We start from the raw sequence: 16357 nt of genomic DNA, 5'->3' as shown, positions 1-16357 counted from the left end.
TATGGTTCTACTTTATGTCTGTAGTAAGCTTACTCCTATAATATTTCATCATAGGCATCTTGTGATATGCTATAAACATATTTGATCAGCCATTATCAATCACGGTTCCTTGGGACCCTAGGATTAATCTTCGAGCTGTGGATGATGGATTCCCCATCCCATTTGATGGTGCCAGCATAGTGCCAGGGCCCATGTCATTTGGAAAAGCCAGCAGCATGACACCAATGATGAAGGGGTATTCTTCCCACTGGCTACCAATGTAAGAAGCATTCTCCGCAATGAATTATTTTTAGCAGGGATTTTGTGAGAACTTTTATTTTAAGGGTTCCTCGGGGGGAGGTTAAGAAAGGCTGTATTAAAGATCTGCCATTTTAAACATCTAAAAATATTCCAAGAACTTTAAAGAGGAAGTAAAGGCTATTTAAAAAAAAAAAATGCAACCTGCAAGGCAAAGGCATAATGAGCTAGTATGCATAGCATACTAGCTCATTATGAATAACTTACCTGAGAATGAAGCCCCCGAAGCAGTCCTCCGTCTTCATCTTCGCCGCTGCCATGTATCCCGGAGAGACTTCTGGGTCTCGCTGCTCTGGCGCTGTGATTCACCGGAGCCGCGATACCGTCACTCCCACGCATGCGCACAGGAGCCGACACGAGTGGCATATCGCAGTGATCTGTGGCCTGCTCAGTGCGCCTGCGCGCCGCTGTCTACGACGCATGCGCCGTAGACAGCGGTGCCTGTCTTTTTGTAAATATCTCCTAAACCGTATAGGTTTAGGAGATATTTCTTGGACCTACAGGTAAGCCTTAATCTAGGCTTACCTGTAGGTCAAAGTGGTTTATAAGGGTTTACAACCACTTTAAGAGGTGACACAAATATGTCAAACACTCTTAAACAAGATTTTACTCCAGGAATAAATAGAGACATACACAACATAGCCCTTACTTAAAAAAAAAGTACAGTATCATACTGTGTGCATTTTTCAGTTTAAAAGAGTGAGAAGGGATGTTGCATTAATGTTTTTCAACAATAGAAAACTTCTCTGGCTAGTAGTTTGTTCATGTATTACAACAATCATTTAGATAAAAAAAAAAAAAAAAAAAATCTTACAAACCAATTGTCTTACCTTTGAAAAGCGAGCATTTATCCATTTGGTAAAGGTCTTCTTTTGCACATCGTTGTGTTCATCTGATGTAAAGATGTAAAGAGAGGTAAAATTAGCATTGTTTGGTTATATAATTTTGGCTTTATATTCAATAAGATTTAGGCTACCCAAAAACATGACATGCTTGTTGTCTAACCTGGCCAATATTGATATGTCTTTGGACACTGCAACCTCTTCCACTGACCAACCAGGCTCAGATCAAAAATGTATTCACCATAAGAGATTTCACGGGATGAAGAGTGTTGTTTCTCTAGCCAGCACCAGGGGAGTATGGCTCCGTGCATGTTCAGCCAAATTATAGTGCATAGTTTTTAAAAAAAAATTTGTTAGAAACATTTTTTCATGTCTATATTACTATACGATATAGTAATACAGAAGAACCTCGGATTGCGAGTAAAGTAGCGTTTCGCAATACAAGCTAAGTCCTGACTCGTTTTGCGAGCGTTGTCTCCCAAGAGGTGTAGGACTCAAGCTGCTGAGCTGTGAAGTATCGCATTTGGCCAGAGGTGCTGCATTCTTCCTGTGCTAGAATGTAATGGTATACTGTAAAATGCATAAAGAATACACTCCAACGCAATAAAAAAAACGCATAAAAAATGCATGGACCCCAGTACAGTAAAAAAAAAATTAAATAAATAAAAACTGGAAAAAAAATAGGAAAAAAATAAGAAAAAAAGCATCTGGAATACAAGCGGAAATGCATCAAAAACACACTACAACATGACAAAAATGCGTTAAAACCGTGCATGCAGAAACGCACCAGGAACGGTTCTGGAGCGCACTTTTGTGTTTTGAACAATGTTCATTTATTATTACAAAAAACATAAAAAAAACACCAAAAGACGGTTTTAGCATTTAACCAGAAATGTAATGTTAAAGAGAAGTAAGGGATTTTTTTTTTTCAGTATCCTAGGTGGATGCAGCATCGGACCAATGCTCCATCTGTCACCCGGCGCCTCTACACTGAGAACCAAGCGATTGAACATCACAGCTCCCAGAGCGGAGAGATGCTGACTGTCAATCAGCAGCTCTCCTGCTCTGCTCCCTCTTCACTCATTGGAGCATTGAGCTGTGGAGGGGGCGGGGAGTGGCCATCTCAGGCTCCCAGAGGCTCACTTGGAGGCAGAGATGGGTATCAATCCAGGCACCTGGCTGATCCAGACTCCTGCTGAAAATTGGTCACAGGAGTGCAAAACTAATTGCACTCCTGTGACCCATAGGAGAAGCCCAGCCAAACAAACTTTGGCTGGACTTCTCCTTTAAGATGTAAAATTGGTCCTACCACATATAGTACCTTTGACACCCTGCCAATTTGCCCTCTAGATGTTGCAGTACAAAAAAGAGGTCTACCGCTTTGTATCATGATGATTTAAATGATGGGGTAGGGATAGTGCTCTATGCGTCACTCAAAGGAAGGCAAGAGGGGTGTTGAAAAGAGGTATCCAGGACCAGCACAGTCAGGAAAATCTGTCCATTTCAGGCCCTTATCTTACCAGTGCCGTACTTATTTGTATTTGTATAAAGTGGATATGATACTGGCTTCAAGAGAGGACCATGAAGTCAACAACCACCCTCAGCATGAAACTGACAATACTGTATATACTGGTGAAGTGCTGTGCTGGAAACTCTTACACAAAGGGTGAAACCCCCAGTTTGGTGGCTTCACTGGAGGATGCCCTCTCTAACCCCCTTGTGCACATATATTGCAAAGACAGACTTCTCAAGTCTCCTGCGAGTCGTGGGAGACTCACGCATTGCTCCTGGACACCCGCGAACGATGAGCAAACTCCCGGCTGGGACTGTCATTCAGCCACAGACAGAGCAACCCGAGCGGCCGGAATGGAGTACGGCCGCGGTGGCCGCCCAAGCTGCTCCATCTTCTGTCTGTGGCCAGGGGAGGGGGCAGGACAGAGCCGGTGTCTTGTCATATAACGTCCTCCATCCGATAGTGTCCGCTGCGTACTGCACATGCACAGTACACAGCAACACAGATTCCGAAAATTGCAGAGGATGAACGGCGCCTGCGCCGTGAGTCCAGGTTCTATCCCCACCATCCAAGTGGACATAGAGTAGGAATAAAAAAGAGGCGAGCGCAGCGAGGCCGAGCCCGAAGCGTGGCGAGCTAAGCTCGCCCGCGAGGGGCCCTCTAATATTCACAACCCTATGTCCGCTTTGATGGAGGGGCTACCACCTCGACTAACGGCGCAGGCGCCGTTCAGCTTCGGAGATTTTCCGAAGCTTCGTCTGCTCCGTACTGCGGATGCGCAGTACGGCCCGGACACTATTTGATGGCCGGACACTATACGGCAGAACACCGGGAGATCTGGGGACACACCCCATGCTGGTGCCCCCATTCTGCGCTGAGACCTCTCCTGGCAAACTCCTCCCCGCCGGCCCCTCCTTCCGTCCTGTCCAACCAAAGTGCTTCTGGGGTGGACGGGAGGGAAGGAGGGGCCAGCGGGGAGGAGCATGCCACCACAGGTAAAATGACCGCTGATTTGCAGGGACCAGATCTCTCATCACCTCAGACAGACTAGAAGAGGAGGGGCCAGTGGGGAGGAGCATGCCACGAGAGGTAATCACAGCTGATTCCCATGCTACTCTGCAAGTAATGTAACAGCAGCTGCTTGGATCTTGCTGTGATGTGTGCCCCATGCCCTGCTCTGTGAATAGTGCCCTGCTGTGTGCCCCATGCCCCACTGTTTGCCCTGCTGTGTGCCCCATTCCCTGCCGTGTACCTTGCTGTGTATCCAGTGTCCCGCTGTGTGCACCATGCCCCGCTGTATGCCTTGCTGGGTGTCCCATGTCTTGCTGTGTGCCCTGTGTCTAGATTTATGCCCCATGATGTTCACTGTGCCCTGCTGTGTGCCTCATGTCCTGATGTGTGCCCCATGCCCGCTGTGTGCCCTGTTGTGTGCCCCATGTGCCGTACTGCGTGCCCCATGCCCGCTGTGTGCCCTGTGCCTTGTTGTGTGTCCCATGATGTTCCCTACTGTGTGCCCCATGTCCTGATGTGTGTCCAGTGCCCCTGTGTGCCCTGCTGTGTGCTCCATGATGTGCCTTGCTGTGTGCCCTCCTGTATGTCTCATGCCCTGCTGTGTGGCCAAGCCCTGATCTGTGCCCTGTTGTGTGCCCCATGCCTTGCTGTGTGCTCCATGTCCTGATGTGTGCGCAGTGCCCCTATGTGCCCTGTTGTGTGCTCCATGCCCTGCTGTGTGCCCCATGATCTGCCCTGATGTGTGCCCCATGCCACGCTGTGTGCCCTGTGCCCTGATGTGTGCTCAGTCAACGGGGTCGGCACCAGCTTGAAGCATCACCTACCTGAAATTAGTTTAAAACTTCCCTGAAATTAGTTTTTGCAGGTTGGGATGTCTGCAAAGAAGTACTTGAAGCAAAACTTCACTCTCACAGTCAACATTGACTATTTTTAATCCTTATTAGTAAATAGATAGGAAAAGATATCATATTTACTTTTTTTTTTTACATTTCTTCAGTTATTGGTTTCCATGCCTAGGCAAATTAGGTCATACATCCCAGGGGTCTTCAGGAGGGGAGAAAAGGCTTTCTCTGTTAAGCACACTGATAAACCTGCAAGGGCAGATGGATTACAGGAAGTAGATGCTACATGAATCATCTGCCCTTACTCAAGATGGCCACAGCCATAAATGCAAGGGGGTGGTTTTCAAAGTTCAGTTATTATTATTATTCAGGATTGATATAGTACCAACAGTCTGTGCAGCGCTTTACAACATGAGGGCAGACAGTACAGTTACAATACAAATTGATACAGGAGGAATCAGAGGGCCCCCCGCTTGTTAGAGCTTACACTATAGAAACAGCTAGTTATTGACGAAGCAGCTAGTTTCTTTTTTTCCTTTTGGACAACTACATCCCTTAAAATGACAAAAGTGGTTCTAAAGGCTGAACGTTTTTTTCCTAAATGCAGTGTGTGTGCGGGGGGGGGGGGGGGCAGGAGAAGAGGAAGAAAACCATTTCACAGAGCAGTACCAATCTTCAGGTAAGTATGACAAGTTTGCTTTTTTTTTTAATCAGAGCATTTACAATCACTTTAAGGTTTGTATAAAATTGTGTATGAATTGATTTTTCTCAAACATGATGACATAAAACAGAGAATACTTTTCCTGTGTAGCCAGGAGGACTATATAAACAGGCTACTGACATATGCAATACACTATACATCAAATATTTATAGAAGAACATTAGCCTCAGCATTTATGCATTCATTAATTGCATCATTGCTAGGAAAGCAATGTATTATAATGCGTACTAGCAAAAGTGTCTTCCAAGTGGTTGCACATATACAATAGTGCAGGTACAGCAGCAGGAGGCGGGAATGCCTTGATTTATTGTAGGTGCTAAGCTTATGTCTCCATCTATGTATAGCTGGCTTCACACCTGTGCACCTGCAGTACTGTACAATTTAATGCATGTTACCACACATACACACTTTATATGTGTGTTGTGGTGCAATGCTATTCTTTCTTAATAGCACCACAATGCAGTGCAAGCAAAGGCACATGTCTTTCAGCACACTACAGTGCACACATGTGAATACACTGTGCATTGCAGTGCAATGTGGTGCACAAAAAAAGTGCCGCTATGCCGCCTTGTCTATTGAGGCTCGTTAAGGGCCCATTCAAGGTAAATAGGCTGTTTAACACAATGTGTAATAAAAGAAGAGAAGATGTACATTAATGAGCTCATGCAACTACAAAAGAAAAAATGTGGGCCCTTGGGAGTTGTTTGCCATAATGTGCAATTATACAAAGCATATTCATTCTTTAAAATGGGCCCAGGGATCATCGACAAAAGGGCAACCCCAGGAGTGGTCTGGACATCAGAAATGGGTAGGCAACCTCTTGAGCACAGTGTGCAGAACAATGTTTTTAAAGAAATTGAGCGTGCTGATTTTATAACCAAAAAATGTAAACTTCACACTCTCAATCACAAAAAGTATTTTTTATAAAGTAAATGCTGTAAACTACTTTAGTAGTGAGAAATTAACATCCTGCACTCTCTTCTCATCTGTCCTAACATTAAACTTATATGCCCCACCACTGTAACCCCCTGCTCATGTGTTACACCAATGTACCTACTTTCTCCTCTGCACCCCTCTGTACCCCCTGCTCCTCTGCCCCACCACTGTACCACCCTGCTCATATGACCCACCATTGTACCACCCTGCTCATCTGCCCCACCAATGTACCCCCTTTATCATCTGCCCCACCAATATAACCCCCTGTTCATCTGCCCCACCAATGTTCCCCCTGCTCATGTGCTCCACCAATGTACCTCTTTTGTCCTCTGCCCCAACACTAAACCCGCCCTGCTCATCTTTCTCACCACTGTAACCCACTTCTCATCTGCCCCACCCCTCTGCTTTTCTGTCCCACTGCTGAACCCCCTTCTCATCCCTCCCACCACTGTACCCTCTTGCTCTTCTGCCCCACTACTGTAACCCCCCTGCTCATCTGCCCCATCAATGTACCACTTTTCTCATCAGCCCCACCACTGTACCTCCCTGCACATCTGCTCCACCACTGTATCCCCATGCTCTTCGGTCTCACTACTGAATCATCTTCTCATCTGTCCTAACACTGATCCTATCTGCCCCACCAATGTACCTCCTGCACATCTATCTCACCTCTGTATCCCCCTGTTCTCCTGCCCCACCACTGTAACCCCCTGCTCATCTGCCCCACCAATACACCTCCTTTCACATCTTCCCCACTGCTCTACCCCCTGCTTTTCTGCCCCAACACTGAACCCCCCCTGCTCATCTAGCCCATCACTGTACCCCCTTGCTCTTCAGTCCAACTGCTGAACCCCCTTCTCATCTCTTCCACCACTGTACCTCCCTGCACATCTGCCCCACCGCTGTACCCTCCTGCTCTTCTATTCCACCTCTGAACCCCTCCTGCTTATTTTCCCCACCACTGCACCCTCCTGCTCATTTGCTCCACTGCTGTACCCTCTTCTCATCTACGATATGCGTGAAATGCAGAGTCGTGAAAGGAAGCAGAAATGAGACACATCTACCTGTCCTGGCACACTCATCTTGTTGATCCACTTTTCACATGCAGCCCACATGCTTGTATGTGATGTATGTGATGTCACATACAAGCATCTGGAATATATGCGCAATGATGAGCTCAGGTCAGGGGCATTTTTCTGAAAGCAGTGGGCCTGTGTGCAGGATCATAAGTTGGGCCCCGCAGCTGAGAAAAGTGGTTGGGTGTGATTTTCATTGCGCTGAATACTGGCTGTGGCTTAAAGGGACACAGAGTGCCGGGGTTCAGTAGTAAGTAACGCAAAGTTTCAGGAATCATTTCAACAAAGTTCCCAGAAGCTCAACAGTAGTTCCACAAACTGTCACCTGATTGTGGTTTTCTCAATCAGTGAAATCTCTTCTTTCAGAGATTGGTAGCAGCAACCAAACGAGTCATCTTCCTCCAGATGGTGGACAGGGCTAGCAGGACTGTGATTGGCTTTAGCAGTGGCCAAGACAGTCCTCCTGGAAACAGGGACCCCCCCCCCATAATAGAATTGCACCCAATCTCTTGCCCATCACAAAAGCTGACGATCGCAGCTACAGCAAAGTTAGAGAACCAAACAATTTTTCCCTTCTTTTACAATGTCGGGGGGGCCTTCCCCTTAGTGCAGGCGCGGCGTGGGGAATTCTGAAACTGGAATGCATTAGTGTCTCACTAACACTGCTCTGCTGATGGGGAGGGAGTCGAGTGCCAGCAAAAGAGGCTTTGCATGCCACTTGCGGCACCAGTGCAGGGGGTTACCTACCCCTGAATACATACGGGTAAAATAAGTATTGAACACGTCAACATTTTTATAGGTTCATATATTTTTTAAAGATGCTATCGACATGAAATTTTCACCACATCTTGGTAACAATCCATACATACAAAGAAACCAAAACAAATACGTTCATAAATTAAATTATGTGTAATACAATGGAATGACACCAGGAAAAAGTATTGAACACGTAAAGAAAGGGAGGCGGAAAAAGGCATGGAAAGCCAAGACACCAGCTAAAATCTATTAGTAATTAGAAAGCAACTCTGCCCCTTGTCAGTGCAAATTAATATCAGCTGGTTCAGTCTCAACTGATGGCCTATAAAAAGGTCTCATTACCAAGGTGTCAAACAAGAAACATCTCATGATGGGTAAAACCAAAGAGCTCTCTTAAGACCTTCGCAAAACATACCGATGGCATAAGTTACAGAAGGATTTCTAAACTTCTGAATGTTCCAGTGAGCACTGTTGGGGTCATAATCCGGAAGTGCAAAGATACATAATTTTGCCATAAACCAGCCATGACCAGATGCTCCTCACAAGATTTCTGACAGAGAAAATAATTATTAGAAGCATTGTCCAAGAGCCAACACTTCTTACCTGCTAATTCCAACGCTGGAATTAGAAGGCAAAATTGTTTCACAGAAAAAAATGAGTAATGCACTCAACCGCCATGTATACACTCTCACCATGCAAGACTCCATTGCTGAAGAAAACGCATGTTGAAGCATGTTTAAAGTTTGCTGCACAGCACTTAGACATGCATGTGAAATACTGGGAGAATATAGTCTGGTCAGATGAGACCAAAATTGAACTCTTTGGATGCCATAATGCACACCATGTTTGGAGGTCAAATGGCACTGCACATCACCCCTAAAACACCCCGATACCAACAGTGACGTTTGGAGGTGGGAACATCATGGTGTGGGGCTGTTTTTCAGTTTACGGTACTGGCAAACTTAATATCACTGAAGGAAGGATGAATAGAAAAATTTATGAAGACATTTTTGCTAAAAATCTGCTGCAATCTACCAGGATGATGAAGATGGAACAAGGGTGGACATTTCACCAAGACAATGATCCCAAACACAAAGCCAAGGAAACTCAATTGGTTTTAAAGAAAGAAAATATAGCTGCTCAAATGGCCAAGCCAATCACCTGACTTAAATTGAATACCAAATCTATGGAAAGAACTAAAGGTCAGAGTTCATATGAGAGTAGTGAGGAAGCTTCAAGATTTGAAGACTGTATATGTGGACGAATGGGCTAAATATCACACCTGAGCAATGCATGCAACTAGTTTCTCCATACAGGAGGTATCTTGAAGCCATCATTAAGAACAAATAAATTTGTGTGGTGTATTAAATACATTTCAGCTAGTGTGTTAAATGCTTTTTCCCTGTGTTATTCCATTTTATTACACATAACGTAATTTCTGAACGTATTTGTTTTGGTTTCTTTGCATGTATGAATTGCATGGGATGTTACCAACATGTGGGTTTTGACATATCAATAGCACCTTTAGAAATATATTTACCTATAAAAATGGTGATATACATCAATATTTATTTTACCTGCTGTATACAGCATATTAGAACATTATGACACACTTACCTTGAAGGCAATCCTCTCCAACGCTGCCATCTTCTCTGGGATTTATCCATGTTCAGAGTCTTTGGCCTGTAGATTGGCTGGGTAGGGATAGCATTAACCCTTGCCATGCACCCAGAGAGCTACTTTATCTAATACACTGAGCTGTGCATGCCATTCGACACTTTCTCTAGTATTGCAGGCCTCTGTCCCTGCTGCAAGCTGTTGTTCATTTCTCCAACATTTCTGCCTATGAGGAACCTTGTAGTGAGGAAGAAGTTGAGGAAAGGAACTATACAGTACAATAGCGTGGGAAATGTGCATGTACTGCAAAACCATACTGAATATTTTTTTTTCCCCCAAACATACATACAAACATACATACACATTAACAAAAATAGTTAATTTGTCTAAAAAGGTTTTCTTGTTTGGCAAGTGATTTTCTCCAAACAGTAATGGAACTCTTGCACAGGCATAAAGGTTTCCCTGACCCTTTGGCATGCACTGGGATGATTCAAATATATCCAAAACAAAGATTCAGCAGTTGAGCATCCAAATTACGCACAGAACAATAAAATGTCTTCATAATGGTTTCAACATGCATATAGTGCAAAGTATATATGTTCATCCAGTTAGACTAAGGAGAAATTTCTCATTTATGTTTTTTTCCTTGCCCTCAGTAAATTTGTTCCATCAGTGTTTTTCTTTTTATTCCAACCATTCTGCATTTTCATTTGGCACAGCCGCCATTAAGAGAACACTTGGCATTTTCTCAATGAATGTGATCTCTGATTGGATGAGGTGGAGAACATACATGTAACAATGTAAAAATTGCCATACCTAAACTTTACTTCAGCAAGAGGAGTTGGGCTGTAACACAAGGATTCTCAAGACAATTAAGGCCGCGTACACACGCGCGGACTGTTCGCCCAACCTTGTTCGTCAAACAGTTTCGGCAAACAGTCCGCTCAAAATTAGCATGGACGGACATGGCCACACACGACGAACGAACAGTTTGCTGAAACCGTGCGCGATGACGTGAACGGCACGTACGACGGGACGAAAAATACGACGTCCTATACACTGCATTATAACTTTCGGCGTGAAAATCCTTTCTGAGCATGCGCGCAACTTTGTTTGACGAACAAGCCTACACACGAGCGGACTGTTCGCTGAAACAAGGTTTCAGCGGACAGTTTTACGGAATTTCCGAAAAACCTTGTTCGTCAAACTGTCCGCTGAAACTGTCCGCTGAAAGCCCACACACGAGCGGACTGTCCGCCCAAACACTGTTCAGCGGACAAAGTTGGGCGAACAGTCCGCCCGTGTGTACGCGGCCTTATTCTTTGACTTGTAGAGCCCAGGGCAGTTTTTCCTGTCTACTCACTGCCTCTGGGTGATCACTTGATGACTTAATTAAAACATCCCCTGTGCGATTTAACTTGACAGAATAAACAACGTTTAAAAATTTCAGATTTGCCGCGTTCAGCCACGTTTGTGCTTAGGAGCATTTAAAAAAAAAAATATATATATATATATATTTTTTTCAAACAGTCAAAATTGTATCTCCATTAAAAACGTCTGTAAACGAAACACGGTTAAACACGTGTTACCGCGTTTACAAGCTGTTACAGGCATTTGGGGTTTCAAATGCCTCTGAACACCCGCCCTGACCACATTTTTTTGCTTTCCAAAAAATGCTTCTAAACTCAACTGCCTAGAAATGACTATAAAAGACCCTGTGTACATGTACTGATAATATAACATTCAGAGGCAGCTGAAAAAAATGCCCAACTGCTCCTAAATGTCAGTTTATCAGCAGCAGTGTACATGAGGTCTAAAACATAGCTGTGGTTGTCCTTTAAGAGTGGACAATTGCCATTTGTACCAACCGGACATATGCTGCTGTAAGGGATCTGAATTACGATATCATCGGTTTCAAAAACCAGCTATCCAAAACCTCTAAGAAGAATTAGGAATAATTGCCCTTTGTGTAAAGAAGTGCAGATAGTCACACCAACACAGTTCATTCACTACAGATGGAAAATAAATTAATTCCCTGAACAAACAAATATTTGTGTTAATTAGGCGATTGTAATCCAGAGGGTAAAATTCCCCGAATTCCTTATCAGGAGATCAGCCTACATACATATATACAAGGATACAGACTATGGAAAAGTCATACCAAATTAACATTTCAAACTTGGGGGGGGGGGGGGGGGAATAGCAGTACAGCATAGTACACATCTGTATAAGTTTACAGTACATCTTTTATATGTTTTTAACAGTAAATTTGTGAAAATGCATGAACTGCAATAGTAATTCAAATCTCAGTATAGAAATATCTAGCAAATATCAGATGTCTGGAAAAAGTATTTGTAAAAGCTTTCTTTCCACCATATGATGATATACTTAAAGCTTCTTTATTTCTTAAATGTGATAAATAAATAAAAGTTATGTCATAAAAGACGACCAGTATTCCATTTAATTTTATAATGTATATATATATATATATATATACACACACATATATATATATATATATATATATATATATCATTATTATTATTAGACTATATATATATATATATATATATATATATATATATATATATATATATATATATATATGTGTGTGTGTATATGTATATACATATACAAACACACACACGCAGAAAATTTTGGACGGGTTAAAGGAAAGCTTACAGAAAATCATAGTATGAGTCTGGAAGTTTGCAGAGTGCATTTGATTATTTGATTGAGCAATGTCCAGGAGAGGCTAAGTGCTTTAAAAGCCATTTTCTAAAAGGTAAGAGGAGGATATTAATACACTGAACGTAGTAGCAGCTGTAAGCACATACCCAAATAGGATTAACCATAAGTAAGCCTATATTAAAGAAGCTGCTTGAAAGAAACAATTTAGCAGATTCACTTTATAGGTAATTTATGTATATTGGTGGAACAAAAAGGTCAAATGCCAATTCAAAACTTCTGAAAGATTCCAGATATCACATCCTTACACCCAAACATATGGCAATGCCTTAGATGGAATAAACTGAAAAGTTAATATAGGTAAAGGAGAAATACATAGGCTGCCACTTCAACTTCACGTCGTGTTTAAATTCTAGCTGTCTCAATGTAAAATGCTGATACCCAGGTTTTAATATTTTTTCACTTACTGACCCAGAACAAGTATGGTAATTACCTCTGACTTCCATATGACTTCACATGTTGCATGACTGTTCCAGGTCGGTGACTACCAAAATACTGAAGCTAACTAGAGCCCACCCTTTTGCAGCTACACCTACAGTATGTGTTAGGCAGTCGTAAAGTGGTTGTAAATCCCATTCATAAAATCTGACCCAGGCACATATCTCTAGTGTTTACTTATTTCTCTCCAAAGTCCTAAGTCCTGTGTCTTTCTGCTCCTTCGTTCCTCTGTTAACAGCATGATAACTTTTGACAAGTTCTCAGACACAGGAGGTAAAAGCAGCTGGAAATTTGTTTGGGGAGATTCATTTAGAGACAGATAAGCAGAGAGCTAGTCTATTCACAGCACAGCTCTACAAGTTTCAAGGGGGGGGGAGTGACTTTCCACAGTGTATGGGCAGACCCCCCTCCCACTGCTGAAACAGGAAGAAAAAGTTCTAACACAATGTGCCTTTTCTAAAGAGTCTAGAAAGCTGAAGACAGCAGATATACATCTGTGTGTATCATCTGAGGCCGTTGACTTCACTGGGTATATGTGAGGGTTTACTTCTGCTTTAGAGATGAACTCTGGGCAAAAAAATAAAGATTTCCCATGCAGTGTGGCTGTGCTTGCACTGCATGGGTCACTGCTCATTTTTGTCTATGGTATTGGGAACGGAGATATACTTATATGACTCTACAATCCTCCACGCACAAGACCAGTCCCACTGCCCAGAGTTGGGGCTTTAATAAAGAAATATGCTATAGGTCAGCCTTTTCCAACCAGGAGTCCTCCAGTAGTTGCTAAGGTTTTTTTGAGCAATGAGCAATTTCTGGCTCTCAGATAAATAATAATAAAAAAAAAAACACTGATACCTCTGACCTTTTTAACTATCTGCAAAGGGGAACTCTTCCCAATGACCCCAGATGTAAGGTGCATTTTTCCTAATGACCTAATGACGCTAATGTACCTTGAGCTGTAGATATAGTAACTATTAGCAGGGGTTCCCTAAGACAGATAGATATGAAGATAACAGTAATCAGGGCATCTTCACCTTTTGTTAGGATAACTACTGTATACTGGCCCACAGAGAAATTATTTAGTCAAGAAGTACACGTTCAAAATTTACCTTGTTCCCAAAACATATCATTTGTGCAAATGTAATTGTTACAAAAAGATTGTCAGCTTTATTTTGTAGTCCTGTAGAACAGCCTTTTGTAACCAGGAAGCCGTCAGGTTTTTTCAGGAGTGCCATGGCAAAATGCCTAAAAATTGCCCAAAACGGTTTACAAGCCAGCAGGTGGATCAAGCTTGTACTTTAGTTACACAAAGCCGCAGGTTTTCAAAGGGCACCATTACAACCTTTTGACCGCTGGGGTCTTAACAACCAATGACATCATCGGTTGATAAGGAGTATGCCGGGCGCCTGCACAGCATCCTGGTTTGTCCTTACCCTGCCCCTCTCTGTCAGCACTGAGGTCACATTAGCTGAGTGAGGTGGAGAAACAGGGAGAAGAGAAACATTGGAATACTAATCAGTACCAGTGTACAAAGGTGTATTTGCTTTGGAAGAATAAATCATTTCTAACACTGGCGTCCTATGTGTGTGGATGTTGCTACGTTATGTAAAACTATTCAAATTCATTTTTTAGATTTTACAATGAGGTGCCTCAAGATTGTGCATAACTTTAAAGGGTGCCTTGACTAAAAAAAAGGTTGAGAAAGACTGCGGCAGAAGACAGAGAACGTTAACTCCATGGACTCCTTGTAAATACAGCTGTCTAATGTGGGGGTGGTTGACACTAATTGTTTTACTGACATACTGAAAACTGTTGGCCTCTCTGTTATGGAAATGTGAAGAATGTAAAAATATATTGTATAATTACATAGTACAAGTCTATTCTTATACGAATTCCTGCAAATTCCTGCTGCTAATGATCAGTATGACCAGAAGCTCATTCCTGGACACATAGAATGCCATCACAGAGGTGAGCGGCACTCCAGTTGCCTATAAACTACAGACCAAAGCTAGCAATGCATGCAAAATACAGATCCTCTTATAACCCTCTACAAATGTGAAATGTGTACATTGGGCAACTTATTTGGTCAATGATGGGAGAGGAGGACACTCGTTCGTCAGCCTATCTCAATCAACAAGGATTGGAAAAAGGTCAACCTTACCAATTATGTTTTTCCCATACAATGTTCAACCTGGAAATGTCTGCTGCCTTTAGAGTCCATTCACACAGGGGCAACTTTGGATCCGACTTGAAGTCGCCCCAAGTCAAGCGACATGATAAAATCAATGTAAGTGAATGAGAGCCATCTTAATGTACACTACTGAAGTCGCTCCAACTTCAGAAAAGGTTCCGACTTCTAGATGACTTGTACCCATTTATTTCAATGGAAGTTGCCTCCAAGTCGGATCCCCGTCTTAACTGAAGCAACTTTCCAGGAAGTAAAAATAGTTTTCTAGGCAAACCCCTCCCTCCCACAAAGCTGATTATTATGTGATTGGCCACTGGCAAAGTCCCCTGTCCTGGTGGCAACTTCAAGTTGCCTTGTAAGTTGCCCCACGTCGCGCTGTGATTCATAGTCATGTCGTGTCCAAGTTGCCTCCCAAAGTCTCGCTTAAAGCGGGAGTCCACCGGGACTCCGCGTTTTTTTTTTTTTTTTTTTTTAAAAGCCAGCAGCTACAAATACTGCAGCTGCTGACTTTTAAAATAGTGACACTTACCTGTCAAGCGCGCCCGCGATGTCGGCACCCGAAGTCGATCTCTAGATCGTCTCTCGGGTCCTGCCGCCGCCACCTTTCGGCTTCATTTCCCGGTTCCCTACTGCGCATGCGCGAGTCGCGCTGCGCAATAAGGACGGTCCCCGCTGCCTCTGGGATCTGTGTGTTTTCCAGCAGGCAGCGGGGCACTTGCGGAAAGGGGCGGGCACTTGCGGAAAGGGGCGTAATCTACGCCCCTTTCCGCAGAGAGCTATCCCAGAAGTGGGTGCAGATACCTGTACTGTACAGGTATCTGCACCCCCCTCCCCCCTGAAAGGTGCCAATTGTGGCGCCGGAGGGGGGGGGGGGGTTCCGATGAGCGGAAGGTCCACTTTAGGGTGGACCTCCGCTTTAAGGAGGTTGTACAGACACTAGCCTGTTATACTGTCTCACCATACCCTACTGAATAAGGTGAATGTTTTCTAATGCCAACTGCCACATCGACTGAGCCCTACACAGTCAATAGTTAGTTTAAAAAAAATGATGCACCCAGTTTCCCTACAAGATGATAATGAGCGCTCACTCTGGTAAAATAGATATAACATGACCAACCCCAAGAATAAGAAGAGTAATATGTTATATTATAGACCGTTCAACCAATTTACTAAAAACTACAGATCTTATTAGTAAACCTCTTTCCCCAGATCCTACTTAAAGTGTTCTAAAGTCTAAACATAAACAAACGAGCGAGCGGTGGGGCAGGGCCGATTCCCACTGTCTTTGTCAATGGACAGCTCGGAAATGAGCATGCACCAGTGCCCCCCATGGGAAGCATTTTCCTGTGAGGGCACTGGACATAGAGGAGCC

General features: G+C 43.5%; 1 protein-coding gene across 8 annotated transcripts in view; it reads right to left on the bottom strand.

Moving 5' to 3' along the window:
- UTRN (utrophin) overlaps positions 1-16357 on the bottom strand; it is a 945243-nt gene that overhangs the window by 804325 nt on the left and 124561 nt on the right. For all 8 annotated transcript variants that reach the window (XM_077486405.1, XM_077486408.1, XM_077486406.1 and 5 more), the window contains one exon: positions 1128-1189. In XM_077486405.1, coding sequence (XP_077342531.1) covers positions 1128-1189 — 62 coding nt within the window. The remainder of the gene's footprint in view (positions 1-1127; positions 1190-16357) is intronic.

This window comes from Lithobates pipiens, unplaced genomic scaffold (genome assembly GCF_037356315.1).
Source record: "Lithobates pipiens isolate NorthernLeopardFrog02 unplaced genomic scaffold, aLitPip1_a1.2 Scaffold_18, whole genome shotgun sequence".
Taxonomy (NCBI): Eukaryota; Metazoa; Chordata; class Amphibia; order Anura; family Ranidae; genus Lithobates; species Lithobates pipiens.
This window is presented reverse-complemented; position numbering and strand designations above follow the sequence as displayed.